At 42.1% G+C, this 21231-nt stretch overlaps 1 protein-coding gene across 2 annotated transcripts; it reads left to right on the top strand.

The window, feature by feature from the left end:
- The first annotated feature begins 643 nt into the window (after nt 1-643).
- ZNF488 (zinc finger protein 488) lies at nt 644-19661 on the top strand. 2 transcript variants are annotated; one of them, XM_066190615.1, is made up of 5 exons: nt 6668-6706; nt 8835-8924; nt 11991-12213; nt 16093-16321; nt 18241-19661. In XM_066190615.1, exons 3-5 carry the CDS (start codon nt 11998-12000, stop codon nt 19407-19409), a joined length of 1614 nt encoding a protein of 537 aa, XP_066046712.1. In that variant the 5' UTR covers nt 6668-6706; nt 8835-8924; nt 11991-11997; the 3' UTR covers nt 19410-19661. The 2 variants fall into 2 exon arrangements, with proteins under 2 accessions (XP_066046713.1, XP_066046712.1); XM_066190616.1 differs by lacking the exons at nt 6668-6706; nt 8835-8924 and adding an exon at nt 644-652.
- The last annotated feature ends 1570 nt before the right edge of the window (nt 19662-21231 follow it).

Raw genomic sequence — 21231 nt, 5'->3', positions numbered from 1 at the left:
AGATTTAGGGTATATTTTATTATGACAAGACGTTTGATGGTTTTATTTTACGTACCAGCTGCGCCACAAAACGTTTCATACCTCAAAGTCCTAATTTTTATCCTGCGAGTATTTTCTGTGAAGAAGTATTTTTCATTTTAAGCGGCTCTTATCAATATCTGCAGCTCCTAGAAGAGCCTTCTATCCAAAAGCGTTGTCAGAGGATCTAAAGGACAAGTGGAAAGGCGGCTTTGGGGATGGTTTTGCTTTGTTTATTTCGGCGTGCATGTGTGTGGTTCCCCCCCGCCCCCCTCCCCAACTTTAAAAGAAACTCCTCGGTTTATGGTACCGTTACCAGGGGGAATCCCGTCCACCTTGCGGCTGCCCCGCGCCGCTGTCCGCAGCCGCTGCGGGATGGCTTCTGAACCTCGGCGCGGGCGGCGGCCCCCGCGGGCGGGGTGGCAGCGGCTCCCGGGGGAGGGGGACGCCTGGCCGGCGGCGGGGGTCGGGGGCAGGAGCTGCGGTAGGCGTTTCCCGGGGTCTGCTCTGGGCGGGGAGCCGCGGCGGGGAGGAGGGTGACGGCGTGCCGCGGCGGTGCGGCGGCGGGGGGCTGCGGCGGGGCTCTTGGGGGGCCGGGCGACCCCAGCGGTGGGGTGAGGTGAGGTGAGCTAAGGTGAGGGCTCCGCGGGCGCTTGTCCGTAGTGGCATCCTGGGAGAGGGAAGGAGCGCGGCGGGGCCCCCGGCGCCGCAGATCCCCCGTCCGCGGGGAGCCTGCAGCGGGACCCGCAGGTGAGCGGGGCCGGGGCAGAGGGGTCGGGCGGGGGTCTCGGCGCTCTGCAGAGCGCGGCGAAGCGGCAGCAGCACCGGCCGGCCGGCCGGCCCGGCTGCGCTGCCGTGGCCAGCGCTGCCGGGCCGGGGCCTGCGCGGGGCTCCCCGAGCCGCCGGGCGCTGCCGGGACCCGCCGGGAGCGGGGCCGGGCTGCCCCGGGGCTGGGAGCGGCCGGGGAGCAGGGGAGGGCACGGGGGTGTCCCTTGCTGACAGTGCCTGACCCTGGCCGTGCCGCCGCCCGCTCCGGTGGGGCAGCGAGGGGCCCGGGCGGGGCGCCCCGGGCGGCGGCGCCCACCCGGGGCTGCCGGGGGGCGATGCCGAGGCGGAGGGGGAGGCGGGTCCCCCTCGGCAGCCCCGCCGGCAGTAGCGCTTTTCCTCCCTCCCGGCTCTCTTCTCTCGCCGAGAACTCTCGAGCATCAGCTGCTCTTTTTATTGGTTACAGCTCTCCTCATCCTTCCAACTTCGACAGGTGATCAGAGCATCGTCGCTGTTTTAGGTACTTCCTTAGGGTCTGACTGCTTTTATGAAATCGATGAACTTTGGAATAGCTCACGTTGTTATTCTCTGTTTGTATGTATTCCTTATATCATGGGTATCCATGTAGTCGAAATTTCTTAAGTTAGGAGCTGCTCTTGCTGTCAGTTTAAAATGTCACATTGATATTTAAATTTGCAAATCTTTACAGTAAAAGGTTTCTGTAGGAATTCAGTCTACTAAAAATGTTTGAAGAATTTTAATGACTTTTTTTTTTACTGAGAACTGACAGCTACTGATTGAAAAAAATGTCAATAGTAACTTGATGTAAGATAAGATTTTTAAATAGTTTTGTATTTTTAGTATAGCTGCTGTCGAATAAATAGCAGTTGCAGTCATGCATAAAATTCAGAATTTAATAATAAATTATGTCTCAGGAGTTTTCCCTTATTTTTGGCTTTTAAAAATGCGAAATGTAGCACTTGACAGCTTTTGTGACCATGTATTAAATACAATTGGTAGTAGAGAGGAATAGAGGGATTTCTTTTGGCAGCAGAGTGATTTATGGTTCTTTTTAATGTATAAACTACACCAAAGTATAATCTATTCTTTAAGAATTCTTTGTATTTAACCATTTTCCAGTATTTCAAAGTAAAGTAGAGCTGCCTTATGGAACTGTACAGAGATATAATATTATAGAGAAAATAATTTTGTAGCCATAGAAATGCTAATGTAAAGTCAAAATATTTAGATCCTGTTAGCTGAATGTAATATAACCAGATGAGAAACTACAAAAATAAATTATGTGTAAGAATTACAGAGTGTACCAAAGATTTTGCAAAAGAAATTAGTCGGCTAAATCTTAGTATTTACAGATGGATATTTCCATGTCTTTAATGCTGTGATTCTGTTAATATAATTTTCCTGCAGCACAGTCTTATGTTACCTGCAATTGCTATTGATAAACATCAGGTCAAAGAACAAAATATTTTGTTGGCAAACAAACTATTTTAGGTAAGATCTATTTTAATTTACAAAATCACTTTCAATTAAAAGCTTTCTTGGCTTCATTGTAGTGAAAAATAAGTTATTTATGTTGCTTCCCACAATTTCACCTTGCACAGTGTCCTTCAGGTCTGTCACTTGCTCTTATTGGAGTTGACATCATGTAGTGAGTGTAGCACAAATGTAAATAAGATTAATGTAAGTTAATGCCACTTAGTACTGTTGAAGAAATCTTCAGCATCAGCCATGTGGAAGTAACTGATCTTTGTTTAAAAAGATTTCTTTTTAAATAGAAATTATGAACATGCAAAATCACAAAAACCCCCCAGGTGTATGTATGGCTATAAGTACAGTTGTGAATGCATGTATGTGTGTATATATATGTTTCCATCTTTATGTATGTGCTTACACACCACATGTATACGCTTTTCTCTCAGAAAGAAACATTTGAACAGATATTACTTTTTTTTTTTTTTTTTTTTTTTTAGCTGCCAAAACCAATAGCAGGACTCTTAAATGGGAACATATCTTAATATATCTTTAAATTCAACCAGATAATGTAACTAAAAATTTTCTGAAAAAGAGACATCAATGTGAATTGTATGAAGAGGGAAGGCAAATATTTATGACTGTTTTCACAAGTTACACATTTTGTTTCAGCCTGCTTGTGTTTGGTTCCGTCTCTATGTGCTTGATTCATGCTGTTTGTGTTTGGGTCATGTTGTTTGGTTGGCTGTTGTTTCTCCATTTTCTGTGGCTACATACAGGGAATGGTGGTTTTGTCTGCATGGATGCCTGGGTGAAGGAACAAACGCACAGATCTATGAGAGAACAAATGCGTTAGCACAGATTGCTGTGGTCAGGGCTGCTGTTTATGTGAGTCAAGGATTTTGCTGAAAGTGGGTACACACATCTGTGTCAAAAGTAACTTTTTACACTGTATGACAGATGAATAGTTGCCTTTTTTGTTCCCCATCTCATGGAATAATATTTGCTTTCTGCTCTTTTTGGATGTCCCTGTAAAATTCAAACTTCAAATGTTTTGGAGCATTATGTCAATTGCTGAATGGTGAACAATGCCAGAGCAGCAGGTGCAAAACCAGATCAAGCCTCTGAGATGACCACCAGCACAATTCAGGCCTGGAATATGAAATACTGTGAGCTCTGAACTGAAATGTATCCATACAGTGTACGGCACGTACAACTGTATAAGCAGTTGAAATTGCATGTTCATTTACAGTCTGATAATCCTCAATCCTGCCTGAAGAATTAAAACATTCTCCCTTTATCCTACAGAAAATCAGTTTTCTCTTTTATCCTACAGAAACCCTATTTTTAGGTCTCAGGCCTTGAAACCATGAGAGTGAAGTGGTGGATAAATGCACTGCTTCATTAAACAGAACAGCTGTAAGCCAGTGTAGAGTCAGCCCTTCACACAAAAAATAAAGTCTTTGAAAGCCAGTAGACTACTGAGCTGTAGTAATCTCTTTATGCACAGGTGGATTGTCTGATTTATGAGTGACTTGTACAGCCCAGTACCATCCAACAGGGTCCATTAGATCAGACACAGTGCCAGACAGAAGCATTCATTCTGTCCTTGGGACCAACCCAACTGGAAAGGAATATTGACATTTTGTGCATCATGAAGCCAAATTCCTAGACCAAGTCTATTTGAACCACTGGGATTGCAGAAAATAAATGTACTTCATCCTTTCCAGTGGATGCAGCATGGTATTACTGTTGCTCATTGTCCAGTTTGAAATATCAAGAGTTCTCCCAGTGCCTGCACTGCATTTCTTGTAGTTGAGCAGTGGAAGGGATGGAACAGAGACCTCAGTGGCCCTGTTGTTCGTGTTCTGCCAGATTCAAAACCTCCAGCTAAATCCAAGAAGGCTTCATGTGAAACTGTGCACATATTGTTGCATCCCATATGCCAACAAGGGAGTATTAACCAGGCTTTCCAGCTGCATGGCATAAGCCATTCCTTTCCTATCTGCCACGTTTCTGGCCATGGAAGAGAGTGGAAGTAGAAATAAGGGTTTGGTGCTGGGCTGCCATTTGAGAGCCAGTGGGGTGAGAGTAGGTGACTCTGCTGGGACTTGTTCAAATCTCAGTTATTTTCTCATCAAACTAAATGTGATGCTCGATCCCAGGCATTTTGTTCCTGGACATCAGGTAAAGACTGGAAATTGCATCCTTGTGATGGTCTTGGAGATGTGATGTGATCTTCCTCTGCTTTGGAGAGGGTCGTCTGTGTGTCTGTGTGGCAGCTACCATGCATCAGGAGAGAGGCCACTTCAACTTCCTTATTCTCAGGGAAAATAAGAAGAAACCTGTAAGGTTTTCATTTAGTTTCCAGTTCAAGCAGTTCCTGTATGTCACAAGACTTGTTGAAAGCAAACGTGGAGCTTGAGGTATTTGTTCATTTCCAAGCAGGGATTTTAGCTCTGTCTTCTTCATTATTCCCATTGAAGTTTGAGAGATTGTTCGTAATAAAAAGATTTGGCAGTTTCATGATTCACTAGGCTGGGTATCCAGCCAAGATATAATGATGGTTCATCAAAAGCTGTCAGCTTACATTGCATGTACTGGGGATTTCAGATGATGGAAGACAATCCGAAGACCACAGAGCCTTAAAATAGTAAGAACTGGAGAATTTCTCCCTCAAGGTATCATGATGATAGAATAACAAAGAGGTGAGGGCCCCCAAAACTTAAAGGTCTCTAATTCACAATAAAACCTCCAAAAGGGCCCAGTTTCTAAAAGCTCAAACTAGACACCAAGCTCCACACCTCGAGCTGCCTCCCGATCATTCCAGAGGAATCTAGGCACTGAGTTTCCCTCTTTCTACTCATTATTTTTAGGTACTTGTCAGGCTAGAGTTGTGCAGCTGCTGTACAGAGAAGTATGATGAAAGAAAGCTGGGGAAGCCTAGAATGCCAAGAGAAGACCATTTCCATGCATCAGGCTAGTACAGCCCTGATTTTATTCCACTCTCTTTAGATTCTGTTCATCTTTGCAGACAATAAATTCCTCCTTGATGCATAGTTGTATTTCCTTCTGCTTCTTCCCAGATGCCTAGCTCAGGTAAGGACATCAGGCAAGCATGACTGAATCATGCCAGGAGAAGAGGGGGTATGTTAGATGAGCTGTACATCAAGAGCTGTGAGGAGCTGAGAAGAGAGGTACTCAAAATATGCTCCAGCTGTAGCACTGGACTGCAAAAAAGAAAAAGTAAAAAATTCCAGTCTCCACAGGTTTTATTATGGTTCTCTCATCTACTTCATCAGTGCTAATTGGGCTGGTTTTAGTGCATGGATGTGACATGGCTCACTGGCAGGAAAGGGACCTCTGGATCAGCCACCCTCTTGCTTCTCTGCAGCATCACTGCTGGGATCTAAATTTGTGACCAGTAAAAATGGGAAGATGAAAAAGCATAGTCAAAGCTCAGAGAAATTCAGGGTGTATTGTCTTATGTCCATCTCAAAGATGGACATGTTGCTAAACCTGAGACTCAGAAATGAGTGACATATGAGTAGTTTTTCTTAAAATTCAGAGAATTTATTTCCTTCCCAAGGTAATCCAAGACCTTTGCATACTCTGCCAAGGATACAATATCTGTCTGAGGGGTAGCAAACCCTCAGATGGCTTTGTTCACCCCAGAAAGGCTGGGAATGGCAACCCATAACTGCATCTGCAGTTGTTTTTGTATAATTTTCCTCATGTGTGTGGGATTTTCAGCAGTGAAGGTGCACAGAAATCATTTAGTGCTCAGAAAGACCTGACCTGCACCCAAGCTGAAGCACATAAACTCTGTCTTGCAGTTGCAGTGAGCTAAAAGAAATTACTTGTTTAGACTTTTTGTGCTTTTAATGGATTTCTCACCTTGTGATTGAATTTAGGAAACAGGGTTTAGTTTCAGGATTTATTTCATTGGTTCTGGGATTCTTTTTTAGAACAAGAACTCTGCATTCTTTTATTTGATTTCCTGCCAGTTTCCTTCAGTTTTAGTTTTGATTTTTCTCCTTTGCAGATCACAACTTAAATAAAGGGAGAAGAAAACCTGCCATAGAAGAAAAGCAATATTATAAAATCCAAGAATAGATTTTCTCACTTTTCTATTTTATATTCTCTTGAAATTTCCTTCATGTGTTAAGAATCCTCAGTTCCTTATAACAGCAGAAAATGATAAATGCTGCAGACAGAACCACTCTGTCTGCATCAGCTCAATTCCTTTATTATCTGTAGTTTATTGTGCATGACACTGCGCGTCTGATCATGGATTCCTCAGACCGACAGACCTGCTGGTGAAATCAAAGGCAGTTTTGGCAGCGGCTGCAGGACTGCACTGGCACAGTCACAGGTTGTGCTTCAGGGAAAATACCATCACACTTTGGAGCAGAAAGGAGTAAGTTAGAAGGTGAAGGAAATGATGGCTCCAGTATTTAGTATTTCTGTTTCTTTTTTTCTTTCAGTTTGGTTGACGTGGGAAATGCAGAGCTATAGTGTTTACATTAACCCGTGCTCCAGAGAAAGTCTGGAGTAGATACAGAAAATGGTTGGGGAGGCTGTGGTATGATGCCTTCCAGGATCAAATACTTTTAATTATTTTTTAAGAGTAGCTTCCGTGCTGTTTTTTTTTCCAACTAGGATAATTGCCCTGAAAGTGATATAACTATATGCAAATTAATCTACAGTTAAAGTGGAAGTAAAGGTGAAATAGAAGTAGCTAATGACAATTTAAAAAATCAAATTAATTTTAGGGAAACAGTTTTTATTATCTGCTGCTGTTTTTAAAGAGCTGAACTACCTAAATAAGTTCTGGCTGAAATGGTTCCCCTCTTGCAAATGTGATTAATTTGTTTCCTTCCCACTTGCATGGTTGATCATAATACTAAGCAGGGCTACCAGTGCCTTTATGGCCAGTAAGAAGCTCCAAACGATGCCAGAGTTCAATGTGGTTACTGTAGCAAGGAGAATCGGGTCAAGTCCTCTGAAAAAAGAATGCAGGGGAGTTCTTGCTCAAATCGGTGTTTCTACATTTGGGAATTTCCAGATATTTCTTAGAAGAGCTTGCAGTGACATCTGAAGGCCATGCAGTAGAAAACCAGGGATCTGAAAATTCCTTTCTTATCCTCTCTGCTAACATGTTTTTCTCATGAGGTACAGAAGCTCTGTAAATGTATTTCAGGAAGGCAGAAGTTGTAGCCCTAATTAGTTAATGGGATGCTGTGCAAGAGCTAGGAAATGGGGAGAGGCTAGGAGAAGGTTATCTTTAGAGATCCAGCTTGGAAGAACACTCAGAAAACCAAAAGTTGACTAGAAATTTGTGTGCTGCTCTGGAGGCAAGCAGGCTGGGAGCATTTGCTGTGGGGATCTATTTCATGAGCTTTTTGATGGAACATCCAGAATTGCATAATCCATAGGGAGTTGCTTGCCCATAGGTCCTTGTTCTTTGACAGATCTGTCACACTTCTCAGAAATCAAGATGCAAAATCCATCACTCAGGGACATGGTATACATATATCAGATACTCTCTGGGGGATGAAGAGTCCATTAAAGAGCAAGTTCCTAAACTCATCCACATGAAGAATTCACATCTGTGACAGATATAATATGGAGAATACCCATCATCTAACAGGTGATCTGAGCCTAATGTGCTATTAAAGCACCATAAATATTAATTTTATTCTTAAACGTCTCAGAGATGTCTGTGGGTGATCCCAGAGGGATAGGAATTGCTTATGCAGAATCTGAGTGGGAACAGCAGGATCATGTTGTATGAGGGGGATCTTGGGAAGCAGTGGCACTCCCAGCACTGGCAGTTTGAGGCAAGCATATCATTGCCTGCATGATGTAGAGCTGACTTTCACAATGAAGCTTATGCTAGAGTTCTGTAAACTTTGCTACATAGTAGAAGAACAGGGAATGAAGTCACATATATAACAGCTAGTGAATCTGTAAGAAATGGAGGAACAGCAGATTTATTGCTCATTAAAGGAGGTAGCCAAAATGTGGAAATCAATGGCATTAAGACAAGAGTAATCAGATGGGTGAAGTTATGGCGAATTCTCTAAGAATTTTCTCTCTTCTTCACTCACTGGGAAGAATGTGACTGATTCACCTACTTCAGCCTGTCAAATTAAAATGGCAGGCATTCTAGTATACCGTCTCCATTTCTCATTATGACTCCATTTGCAGGTTCTTAATGAATTTCCTTTGACTAAGAAAACTGTTGGCAAAAGTGTGAGATTTGCATTGAAACCAGATTTTATAATTAAACAAGAGATCAAGTACTGTTTGTACTTGATCTCTTGATTTGGTGTAAAATTCTCATTCAGGATGAAGTCCAAAGTTCCTGAAAACTTAAGGGAGGTTTTATTAAAAAAACGCTCAAGCATCTTGACTGTGGCTGAAATTTTGGCTTTAGATTATAACCAGATGAAAAACATGCAGAAGTTAAAACCTATATCCAAATTGAGGGGCATTTCAGATTTTTTAGATTTATATTCTTTCCTACTTACACATGATTTTCTTTTTTTCCCCAGCTAATTTCTGCTGTCTGTTTTGAGTGTTGTGGATGCTGCTGCTGTATTTCAGCAATTCTGAGATCGCTGGTGGTGGTGTCAAGGTGTGAGGTATGCATTGACTTTTACATAGCCACCTTCTGCACTGGCAGGTGCCACAGTGCAGTCATACTCCTGCTGACCCTCTCTGAAAATCCAGCAGATGCCCTTGGCAGCAGGTGGACCTGACTTTGCACACAGCCACTCCTTGGATGTCTCTGGGTTTGCTATGAGTGAAAGCAGGACTGAAAAGCAGAGCTTGCTGGGGCCCCTGGCAACATCATGCCCATACTCTGTTGAGATTTACTTCTGTACAGTGTCAATGAGTATTTGACTGAAAGAGCACTATGTGGATTTAGGCTTGGAATACTGCTAAACTTTCCTGAGCTTTGCTGAAAAGGCACCTCTGTGTCATTCTCCAGGCACCATCTTCCTCAGACTCATAGGACAAAGGTAAAATCTATGTTAGTTAACTTTCTTTAAAAGTGCCACAAAGCCAGATAAGTTTCTTTAACAGCAGCAGCCATTGGAATGTCATTTTGAAAAGTAATTTTAAAAAGTCTGCCTTGTAAAAATACATTACCTAGGTTGTCTGTGGGTTCCCTCTTTCATACTGCAGCTGCTGAGTTGCACAATCCAGCCAAACTATTACAGCGATGCCTGTGAAGCTTTTGTAGATATTTATCTCCTCTTCACCTCTTACTCTTGTTGTCCATGGTCCTTTGACCTCCCTTCAGCTCATCTGTTTGATTTCCTTTGCTCCGCCAGAGAGCTGAGAAAGTAAACCAGTTGAGTTTTTTTTCTCTCAAGTCGTGTCTCAAGCTTCACTCTTTACTTTTGAGGAAGTCAGTATTTCAGTTCTCTGTGGGAAGGGCAGCAGCTACCAGAGAGCCCCCTACTACCCCTCACCTGTGCAGGAGGCAGGACTTGTTCCAGTATTGCCCTGGATGAAGCTGTCCTTTGGAATGGAGGTCCCTGAACAAGGGCAGGTCGGAAAACCCACAGGATGCAACACATCCCTTTGCAGTGGTAACAGCTCATTTTTGAAAGCAGTACAGTCATGTTTGCTCACTGTTATCCCTCAGCTGATGAACTTGGCTTAGTAACAGAAGCTGAAATCGTGTGGGTGGAGAGGGAAGAGTTTTCTCATGCTATGTGAAGACTGTAGAAAAAGGTTCACCCTTTTTCTTCTGATGATGTTGCAGAGTATCCCCACTCTCCACTCTAAGTGCCAGCAGCACATCTTCCACCCACACTGTAAAAGACCAACACTATAGATTTTAATTACCCTCCCTACCTGACATGACCCTGACCAGACCCTATCAAGCCCAGTACCTGAGGAGGCAGCTAACCTCCAGTTTGAACAGAGGGGGGCAGAGAGGATGCCCCACTCCTGAGAGAAACGATTCCTGCCTGACCGGGTGCTCAGCAGCTGCGGCGATGCAGCTCCCCGGCAGCCCCGGGCCTGGGGCATGTCCTGCTTTGCTTTGTCACGGGACGCTGTGTTATGCTGAGATGTGACACTAGATGGTGCATTCGCCAAATGATTGGAAAAGGTGGATCTCCTCAGTGCCCAAATCTTTCGGCACAAGGCTGAATGTAACTGTCCCATCTGCTATGTAATCACGGCACATCCTTCTCACAACTTTTCACAAAGTGACCCTTCCATGCAAGAGTCAAATTCTGTGCATCCACAGCTACCAGGGTGGCACTTTGAGACTTACGCACTTACGTTTGTAGGTTTGGGGTATTTTTTTTCTGATCATGTATTAAGTTATCAATTCAATCAGAAACAAGCAAACTTTAATATCATATTGAGTTCAAGGGACAGAGGATGTATGCTATTCCACTCTTTGCCTTGGTAGTCTGGTTTAGGCCTTCATCCTTCTGATGCTTGCTACATACTGATTGTCTGACCATATATTTTAATATTTTTTAGGGTAGGGTCTAAGACCTTGCCTACAAGGAATAAATTATTCTGAATTAACTACACTGACTTAGAAATTGATTTAGTTAAATCAGTGCAACTCTCCTGAGCACTTTATAGCACTTCAGTTTAAGTCATGAGTCAGTGAGTAACAAATCAATTCTGTTGGCAGAGAGTGAGAAAGATTAGACTAGATCTTCAGCCTTTCTATCTCAGTATTTATTAGGCTAAGGCCTCTTCAGGGCTTGTTGCTGTTCTCTTTAATTTTCTTTGCCTAATGGACCTCATCCGGCTCTTGATGGCGTAAATGAGGGGTTTTCCATGACTTCCAGCTGGGAGCTGGAGATGGCAATATCTTTATTAGAAACCTTGAGAGGCTTAGAATGACAAATAACTCAAGCCTGTCTTCTCCTCGCTGCATATTGAGTTCTCAGATTGTGGTTCACATTGCAGAAGATGCATCTGCAATGACAAATATATTATTCTACATTCAGGGCTGGAAAATTTATCCTCTAAAGACAGGAATATCTACTAACATTGGGCTAGGAGTATCACTATGCAAAGAGTTATAATCTGATTTGATTTTCTCAACAGCAGCTGATAACATATACTTTTAGGCAGAATGAAAAGAATTCTTTTCAGGAATTTCCACAAATTTTGTGCATTCTGGTTCGATAGACTCAAAACTCAGGTTATTCCTAGTTTTGTAGCAGCTTAACCAGAAACTAGACTGATGTTGCACTCAAGTAAAAAAAGGGCAGCTTTTTCCAAAATGTGTTTTGAAAAGTCTTGCTTTATTTTGTTGTTGTTCTCTTTCTCTACCTTTCTTCACACTTCTACAAACTATTTATAATAAGAAGGATATCTGAGAATATGCTTAAGAGTATGCTGAGTTTTACTCACTGAAAATTTTGCTTATTCCCAAATCTTCTTATTCCTGTCTGTAGAAAGCAGCAGTTGAACTCTTGGACTGACTGCCTATTCCAGGAAGAGTAATTCACTTGTTTATAAACCTAAGTTTTTGGTTTTGTGCAAAGTAATCTTTCTTGTACTGAAGTGGATGTTAATAGAGCTGTAAACTCTGTAGCCAGCAATGTCCTGACATACTCTTACAATTCACCTACAGCTCCTGGAAATCTTTATATTTCAAGTAGTGATGTCATCTTCTACTTCCATTTATGCCAAATGTGATTTCTTGTGTTTTTTTGCAGGTTTATAATGGAACTTACATCTTTGCCTAAATTCCTTTGGACAAGTGACAACAAACTTCTGCATCACCATTTTCCAGACATACTGGCTACTGTTCATACCACACAAGACATCCCCAAAGAAGTTGTTTTTGGACCATGCATGCTCCAGAACACCCTGCTGGACACTGTAGCTTTCATTGCTCTCAAGTGTTCTGATAAACGGAACATCCACTATGTGTTTAAGGTATGAGAAAAATATGAGTGTTTAATGTTAGACCTATCCAAAAGAGTTACACCATCCCCGAGAAGGTAACTTTGCAAGGGGTTGGTTTTTGTTTTGTTCAGCACAAGTAACAGCTCCTTCAAAGAGAAGGGGCCAGTGCATTTCTGATTTATGAGCTGTAGACTGGCAGGACCTAAGGAAAACTGTTTCCTTTTGCAGAAAGAATACAAAGTCCCTCTTCTGTGCTGATGATTGATGACCTGCTTCAGATCTGACTTGGAATAGGAGGGAAGAGGTACAAATAGTTTAGTAACCTCTAGTTCAGGTTTTGTCAGGACGAAGGATGTTTATCAGGTGGTGTGACAGTCCTGTGGGAGCAGAGTGGGAAGACTGTGGCATTGCACTGATCCATGCAGGTGGTACATTCACAGCATTTATTTGCAGATCTAGGCAACTGCTACCCTGGTGTGTTCAGTTATCCTTAAAAGTGAAACCACAATGGCAGTCAGGCAACTAGCCCACACACACTTTGGGCAGCCACAACTTCACTGCTGTCCACTTACATGGTCCTCCTACAGCTGCCTTAGATCTGTATGTCTGTGTTACAGCTACACTTTCCAATCACTGTAGGGAAGGCAGAAACCCCAGGACTGTAATGGACTGTTAACTCTTAAGCTCTAGTTCCCCAAATTCTTTTGTTACATAGCCACTGTTTATCCTGCTTACCCTGGCTTTCTTGGTCTTGGAATATCTTTCAGTCACCGTTGGTCCAGATGAAGACAGAGAGGTGTTTTACAGTGTGGGGGAAGCCAATTTCCCACATTCTATGGTATGGATGGATGTGGGAGAGATCCATGTTTGCCTAAGATTTCTGTGCTCTGGAGGAGAGAAATCCCAAGGCATATCTGTAATATGGAAGATACAGATGTTGGGAAATAACCTGTTCTACACTTCTGCTTTAAACAAATTAAGAGAGCAAGGAAGAGGCTTCAGGGTTTATCTGACTGTTTTGGGTCTCTGGCACAAGTTTGCTTTCTTGGACAGTGTTATTAGTACTCCAGGAGGCCAACAAACTCTTTGGAGAGAGACCTGCCCTGAAATGAGGCTTTATTTTTGGAATATTTCTGTATTTCTCCTGGGAGTTTTGAATTACTGTAGAAAAAGCCTCAAAGGTTTTCTACATTGGAAGAGCCCTCTAGAGGGATGGCTTTAGTGTTTTTCTACTCTTGAGCTAAGTAATTGCTATGCAGCAATGAAATTGGATGCCTGAGTTGGCTCAGATCTCTGTCTTTTGGCAGTAAATACATGAAAATGCTGTGCAAGTAGCTGTTTCAGATGCAATCGGTAGTCCCACATCCTGTTAACTACTCATAATTAAAAGTAAACCTTCCAGAAATCAGGCACTACCACTAAGCTCCTAACTCTGTGTAGTAATTAATTCAAAATTCAATCATGATGCTGTGTTGTCATCATGGCACTGAAGTGCAAAACAAGAAATAGGTTTTGCTCTGCTGGGTATAGTACAAACAGAATACACATGGGAATGATTTGGCAAGGTGGATTCGTTGCATCTGAGGTTTTCTGTTCATCAGCCAAGGGTTTCATCATCTTGGGCTTTTTTGTTTAGACCAAAGGGGGATTTTATAATTTTTTTCCCCCCTCATTTTCTTGGAGACCTTAATTTGAGCTCCTTGGCCCAGTTTGTACACTTGAGAAAAGAAGATGCCTTGGCAGCCATTGGCACAGGTAGTTCTTTCCAGCTGATTCCTCTGCCCCTTACAGCTTCTTGGGGGTGTCAAGGAAGAGCCTTATTTACTCACTTTTCTTCCAGCATTTCCCAAGGGAGCCACATTCCTCCACAGCCCAGCCATGACTGAGATGCAGGGCTGTGAAGGCCTGACCTCCTACATGGGTGCTAAGGATCCATCTGGGGGATTGACATCTCCAGGAGAGGGTGGATTTTCTGGGTTTATAGTTTCTCTGAACACATGTTAAAACTATAGCTGGTTCATGCTTCTAGTTGGCAGCAACCAGATCTTATCTTACATCTGGTACTCCTCCTCACCTACTGGAAGCTCACTGAGCTCTTTCCCTGGAGTCCTGGTTCCTGGTGGAGCTGTGCTCCCTTTGACTTTGCTTAGAGCACCGGGTGGCTGCTCGGTATTTCTGAAGCACAGCAAGTAAAATATGACAGCCTCTGTCATTGCTATTTGTTACAGCCACTGTGTGTGGGTGGGTGTTCTTGTGTTGCTGTCAGACACTTGTATTTCTCAATCATTGTTAATTACCGTGGCATTTAGAGAGAACCAGTTTCAGGGCATGCTAATTTATTTTCTCTCTTACACTAAGTAACTCTTATCCTAAGGGTCTCTTAATGTTTAATTCTTGTATCCAAGCTACTAATGTGATCAAACTTTTAACAGTAGGTAATGGTCAGTTAAAACCAGAGAAATAATTAGCCAAAATATTGTTTCTGGTACCAAACACCAACGAATGGCTGCCCTGCAATTAGTGGAAAACAAAGAGCTATACATTGCTTGGGGTGAAATTTAGATCATACTTGTCATTAGACATTTTTCATTTTCAAACTTCTTCCTTTCTAAACAATGACTTAGAGCTTCAAAAATTAGGGTTTTTTTGCATATAAATGTTGCCCTTGATCACTCTGTGTTTTAGCCTTCAAGCTATGAAAATCTTCCCCGTCTTTCAAATGTTGCAGAGAGCACAGATCTGCTGTGGTAAACACCAAGGAAAAAGCTATCACGAAAAAAAACATTCCCTATTCAGTGTAATAAAGTAACAAAGATTGGAGTCAGACACTGAGTGAGGAAGACAATGCCAAATGCTTTGTACTTAAATTATTTCACTGTCAGCCTGTGACTAAATTACTCAGGAGTCCTGTGGAGTAAAAATTATGTGCTTTAGGACTATGCTGTAATATACACACAGAATGGAAATTTAATTTGAGCAATAGACTTATATTATTTTTTTAAAACTTTTTAGTGCCTGACCTTACAACCTGAGAAATATCTTTAAACTTAATTTGTTTGGTATATCTGCATGCACACAAATTGAAAGTAAATCAACCCCTTGCAACTCTCAGAAATTTTTTAACAAAAAATGCTGATCTCATGAGATTTATCTGTTTAGGTACCTTGAAATTAATTTAATTAATCTAGCAAAGGTAAAAAGGGAATATATAATGTTATTTCTGAAAAAGTAAAGAGATCATATAAGTGCTCCTTAGCTATATTATTAAAATCTGTATTTTATATAATCTAGCCAAACAGATATGCAGATGTTTACTTGGGGTTTTGAATCAAATAACCATGATTTTTCTTACACCCCCTGATCCATATCCTCTTATGTCAGTGAAAAACTCCACATGAAGCTGTCCTGAGTGTATGTTCATCCCCAGTTTCATACTGCACTGATCCAGGGGTCTGCACATTTCACAGTCCCCAAGTGACAGCACTCGCACATCTCCTGACTCACATCCCATTTTCATGTCTCAAGGATTGAGACCTTGAGAGGATCACATCTCCTGTACCTCTGTGATCCACACCTGGCACAGTCCCATGGGATGGTCTGCACAGGACAGGGCTAGAGACTGACCAAGATACCAGGCCTGGCTTTGCCATGGGAGGTTACACATGAACTTTGGTGTCTCCTCCTCCCTCCCACACAGCTGTATTCCCTGAGCTCTCAGCCCCCACACTGGAGAAGCCTTCTACCTATGATGCCTTTGGATTTGGTGACACTGGCAGATGTATTTGGCTTACAGCTTTGTCATATGTGCTCAGTGCGAGGCAGAAAATAGGCTTTGTTCTTGGATTGGATGAAAATCTTGTTTTGGGCCTTGAGACCTGCAACTTCCCTTCTCTGTGTCCTGTCTCACAGGTGGACGTCACATCTGTGCACAGTCCCACAGGCCTGCCTTGGATGAGACTTGTACAAGCGGCTGCCAATAGCAAGGAGCAGAACTTGGAAGCTTACCTAGAAAACAGTCAGTTATACTACCGCTCCACCAGGAATATCAGTAAAAATGAGGAACTGCTTGTCTGGTATGATGAGGAGCTTTCCAACCTCTTGGGTTTCAATGAGATAAAAGCTCAGAGTACCCAGAATGGTAAGTACCAAATTGCTGACTGCAGGGGTCACTGAGGACAGAAGTGAGTCTGCATCTTCTTTAGTACGTGGTTGTCTTGTAATAATACAAAACATGTCTAAATCCTTAGCTGGTCTTCTAGGAGAAAAGACCTTCTGCTTTGAGATTTGAGCTGCAGGCACACTGCAAGGACTCATTTGCAGTTCTTAATGCCATTCTCATTGGTACTTTCTAGCAGAGGATGGTGCACTTGGGATTCATGCTGAAATTTTTGAGCTATGCAATGGAAGTCTATGCACTTTGATAACTTGGAATCCTGAAAGTCTAAAGCATCAGTTGGAAATAGGCCTTTTTTAGCTCATTGAGAAATCAGGAATAGGCTAGTATTCAGCTTTAATCTTGTAAATGAGCAGATCTTTAAAAATGCATAACAAACCTAACAGTATTGCAAACAGCACAGTCAGCCTCTTTAGTGTGGGACACAGTGGAAATGTGGAAAAGAGCTTTAAGTTCTGAGATGTTTCTGGAAATTCATTGTTCCAAAAGAAATTGACCTGGAAGTTGTTACAAAAGTAAAAATCCAAATTACAGAGACACCAATCAAGTCAATCAGGTCAGACTTGGGTCTGACTCCAGCTGTCAGTTGCTCCAAATTTTACCGAGGTAGACTGGAGCAAAACTCTTTCTACATTCCCTTTAGCTGATTTAAACAAAGCTTGTATAGATTGGTTAGTAAAGGTGTAGGTTGGTAAAGACGTGTGTTAGCAAAGTCATATGGTAATGTGCTTGTCTGTAAATTAGTATTAAATTAATACAGACACATTCATGGCAGGAGCAGACTTAATCATTCCAGCTGGTTTCAGTGTATACGGCTGGTTTCTGTGCAGACACACACTGCCAGCCCTTTGGATTTACCAGGGAAGAGTGTTACTTGCACAAGAAAGACTATATCTAGACTCAAGACTTCAATCTCACAGGTATAATGTTCCGTATCAGCAGCCTTATTTTCTTATAAAAAGTTCAGCTTCTGTAGCTTGTAAAGTGATCTAAGCTGTGCTGAGTCCCAAATTAGAAATTTCTAGTTCTACCCAACAAATTCATGAACTTTTCAATATATTCCAGGCCTCAGGTGCTGTCTGGCATCACTTGCATTTTAAAACTGCTGTATTGTGAAATAACATCGCATGGATTTTTACAAAGGTTAAGAGGTACCTTGTTTGTGTTGATTGCTGAATTTTGTATCATCTGTTCATGAGCAATCAATCATCCTAATGAACCAGAGGTGCAGTATGTCTGAAGACCACAAGGAAAGAGGGTTCCTTATTCTTCCCGCCCATCACTGGCATTGTTTCAAATTGAACATCATTTTCTGTGCCACAGACGTGTGCCCTAAGGGTTATATAACAGCTTGCCAAATGAGCATGAGTAAGGGCTTCAGGCATTAAGGTCAGATCATTTTTGGATGGTATTAAACTTCCAGAGTATCCTAAAAATAGAGAGTGATGTAAAAATCTTTGAATCCTGGTCTAAAACTTCTTATTTCTTGGATATATAGTGTTTAACGTTCATCCTGAATTAAAGCCAGTGACTTAGTTGAGAAATGTAGACCCAAATCTGGGTTTAGACTTCAAATCATTATAAAATCTAAATGGTTTTATCTAGATCATGGTGTACTGGCCATTTTATGTACTTTTATGTAATATAATTACATTTTATGTAATAAAATCTAGTCTTGAGAGTCTAAATGGAATAATTTCTGCCAGTAGCACAGAAGCATGGGAGAAAATAAGAGTGAACTATTCTGCACTGGCATTCATTTTACCGCGCGTAACCTTGTATAGCACAAGAGGTGTTTCTGGTTTTTTGGGTCAATGCCAGAATCTGCATCCACCCATGATTCCATGTTTGCAAAACTCATCCCTTGTTGTCTCTTTCTGCAGAGTTGAGATGCCAAGAATGTGACAGAGTCTTTAAATGTGAGCATTCCTATCTGTCCCACGTCCGCTTCCTCTGTGTGCCAGAGAAGAATGCTCTGCTGTGGAGAAACTTCCAGAACCCTAAAACTGAAAAGAGCAACTTAGCTGAGCAGGCCACGAATTTCCACAGTCTGGCAAGGGACTTGGAAGTCAAAATGGCAGCTTGTAAAGGTGATGCACATGGTCTTACTGGAGAAAGGAGAGAAAAATCTGAAGAGCCTGAGAACAACAGGAGCAGGAAAACAGTTCTGTTGGAGAAAACCAATAATTTGACTGAGGAACATAACTGTGGGGGCAAGGAAGAGGTTGGGGGAGAGCATGCATTGGCTGGTTCTTTCTGGAAGGTTAGTTCAGGGAGGCAGTCAGCTAGGAAGGATGCTTTAGAGCAGAAGCAGAGTGCTTTCACTGAGGTGAGGAGGATGAAAGAGAAGCTGAGGAATGAGAGACTGCAGGAGCCAGAACAGGAGGATGGCACAGTCACACTTGGTAAAGAGCAAGTATCAAAGGAAGTGTTGCTGAACTCCTCTGGTAGTGCATTCTCCTTTGTTTGGCCCAGCAGAGCTCGAGGAGAACAGAAGAGTGCTTTCAGCAAACCCAGTAAGTGTGTAACAGAAAGAGCTGCAGTAAATTCTTCTCATCCTATGAGTGAGTCAGCAAAGAGCCTGGGGGAGCTGTCTGGCTTCATTGCCACCGCAGACATCATGTGCTGCAGCACTCTTCTCAATTCCAAGTTCTTTGTCAGTGATTTGTGTAGTGCTCAGATGCTGCAGACAAGCATCACTCGGAGCAATGTTTTCCCATATACCTCAGAACCATGGCCCAAGCAAGCAGGACAGTTACAAAATACCACCACCACTTCCTCCTCTTCCTCCTCCTCCTCTTCCTTGACTCTTCTTCCCCCCACCTTCACATCCTTTGGAGTGGCTGCCCAGAACTGGTGTGCCAAATGCAACCTATCCTTTCGCATGACATCTGATTTAGTCTTCCACATGCGGTCACATCACAAAAAAGAATACTCCTCAAGTGAATCCCAGTGCAAGAGGAGACGAGAGGAGAAGCTGACATGTCCCATTTGCCATGAGTACTTCCGAGAACGCCATCATTTATCCCGGCACATGACTTCTCATAATTAGAGCTGTGCAGACAAATGTCACCAAGGGACTGGGCAGGTTGGATGAAGAAGGGAATGATAGTTCACTTAAATCCATTTCTTTTTGAGTTTACATTAATTTCTTCCAGGAACTCACTGTTTACAATAATTTATAATAGATGCGTTGCGAAAAAAATATAAAATGTTTACAAGAGTCTGAGTGGGTTTTAAGTTTTGAGAACTCAACCTAGCCCTTGTCAACCTATTTTTGAGGAAATAAAATAGTGAAATGAATCCAAATGCAGTGTTAATTTCCACTGTTTGCAACTCCATAATTCCAAAAATTATGGAGTTGCAAACAGAGTTGTCTTTGCTTATATGTGATTTGCTGATGTCTGTGCAGTACACTGTAAATACAGAAATAACAACCACCTCACTGAAAGAGGAACCTTTAAGCATTAGAATAATCAGAGCTTATATGTTAAAAGAAAATAAGTTACTATTTTGAGCAGTATTGGTGAACTCTTACTCCTTTATGTTAGCTGAATCAGCTCTCTTACCAAATTTTTGAGTTAAAAACTGACATCTTACCATCTCCTTGACTTTGAAAGGGACCTGAATTTAAGACTGTTTGAAATCTGTGATTGTCAACAACTGACTGGCAGACTGCCAAAGAAGATGGGACTTGTACAGCAGAAAATCCAAGTTCTGTTCTAGGCTCTGCTGCTTTTGAAATATCTTTTACACAGTGAAATCAACGTGGGTTTGTATCAAAATGTAAGCTGTTGTCAACCTTATTGTTTAGACAGGAAGCAAATATTCTAAGATCTCTGTGACTTTAGTAGGCATACAGATCTGATGGGAGTAGAGTTTAGCCTGTGGTTTTCAAGTTTCGGATATACCAAAGGAAGCATTTAGGGTATCTGAGTTACAATTAGCTACTGATGGATAGAATCTGCACACTTTAATTGTGGATGATAGGCTCTGTTCTGATAACTGCTAGAAGAAAAACACAGAATGATACAGGCATACATGAATTGCACTGCATTAGACCAGCTTGTCTATCCCCTGGTTTCTACATGGGCCAATTCCAACTTTTAAAAAAAGAAAGTGGCATATTCTTTCTCTTGCCTGTCCATGAGACAATGTTCTCCTGTTTACTTTGTTTTGAGGTTTGCTGAGTCTCGGCACCAGATAAATTTATACTTCTCAGGGTGGGAGGAAACACTTTCTGTTGTTACTGTAGCCCATCTACTTAGCCTTTCATTACTTTTTAAATCCATTTAGGGGTTAGATTTTGATAGTTCATGACACTGTGTTCTTCAAGCAATCAGTTCTCCTGCTCTGGTATAGTATTTTTCAGGTTGTCTGATGTTTTTGTGCCCTGTCTCTGAACCTCACCTGCCTCATCAAGGGCTATTACTCCCTTTCAGACAGAGAATGATCAGAAACCACTCATTTCCCTGCTGAGGGTAAAGGACATTTCAATATGGTCTGTATGTTCCACTATACTCCACTGGTTTTTGAATACTGGACAGAATTTTGAGTTACCATGACAATGCCTGCCCTGATAATGCAAGTATCAGCAAGTAAACACATCTGAAAGATAAAAGAGAGACTGACAGTCTTAGGCTGTCAACTGGAACCAACATAACACAGTCACTGTCACTTGTTGGGAGATTTCTGTAAGTCAGGAGATTGTATTCTTCCCAATATGTTGCTGCTGCTCATTAATACATGGCTGTTTCCTATTGATATAAACATTTTTCTTATTGCAGGCCAACCACTGGCTGTGCACCCCAGCTTTATTTTTGAAACAAAAGTGATAAAACTGTTACATTGTGCTTTTGAGTTCAGGAGACAGT

This window comes from Chamaea fasciata, unplaced genomic scaffold (assembly GCF_029207755.1).
Source record: "Chamaea fasciata isolate MVZ Bird 193981 ecotype frontalis unplaced genomic scaffold, bChaFas1.0.hap1 SCAF_9, whole genome shotgun sequence".
In the NCBI taxonomy this organism is placed as follows: Eukaryota; Metazoa; Chordata; class Aves; order Passeriformes; family Sylviidae; genus Chamaea; species Chamaea fasciata.
The sequence above is the reverse complement of the archived record's forward strand: the minus strand, read 5'-3'. Positions and strand labels throughout refer to the sequence as shown.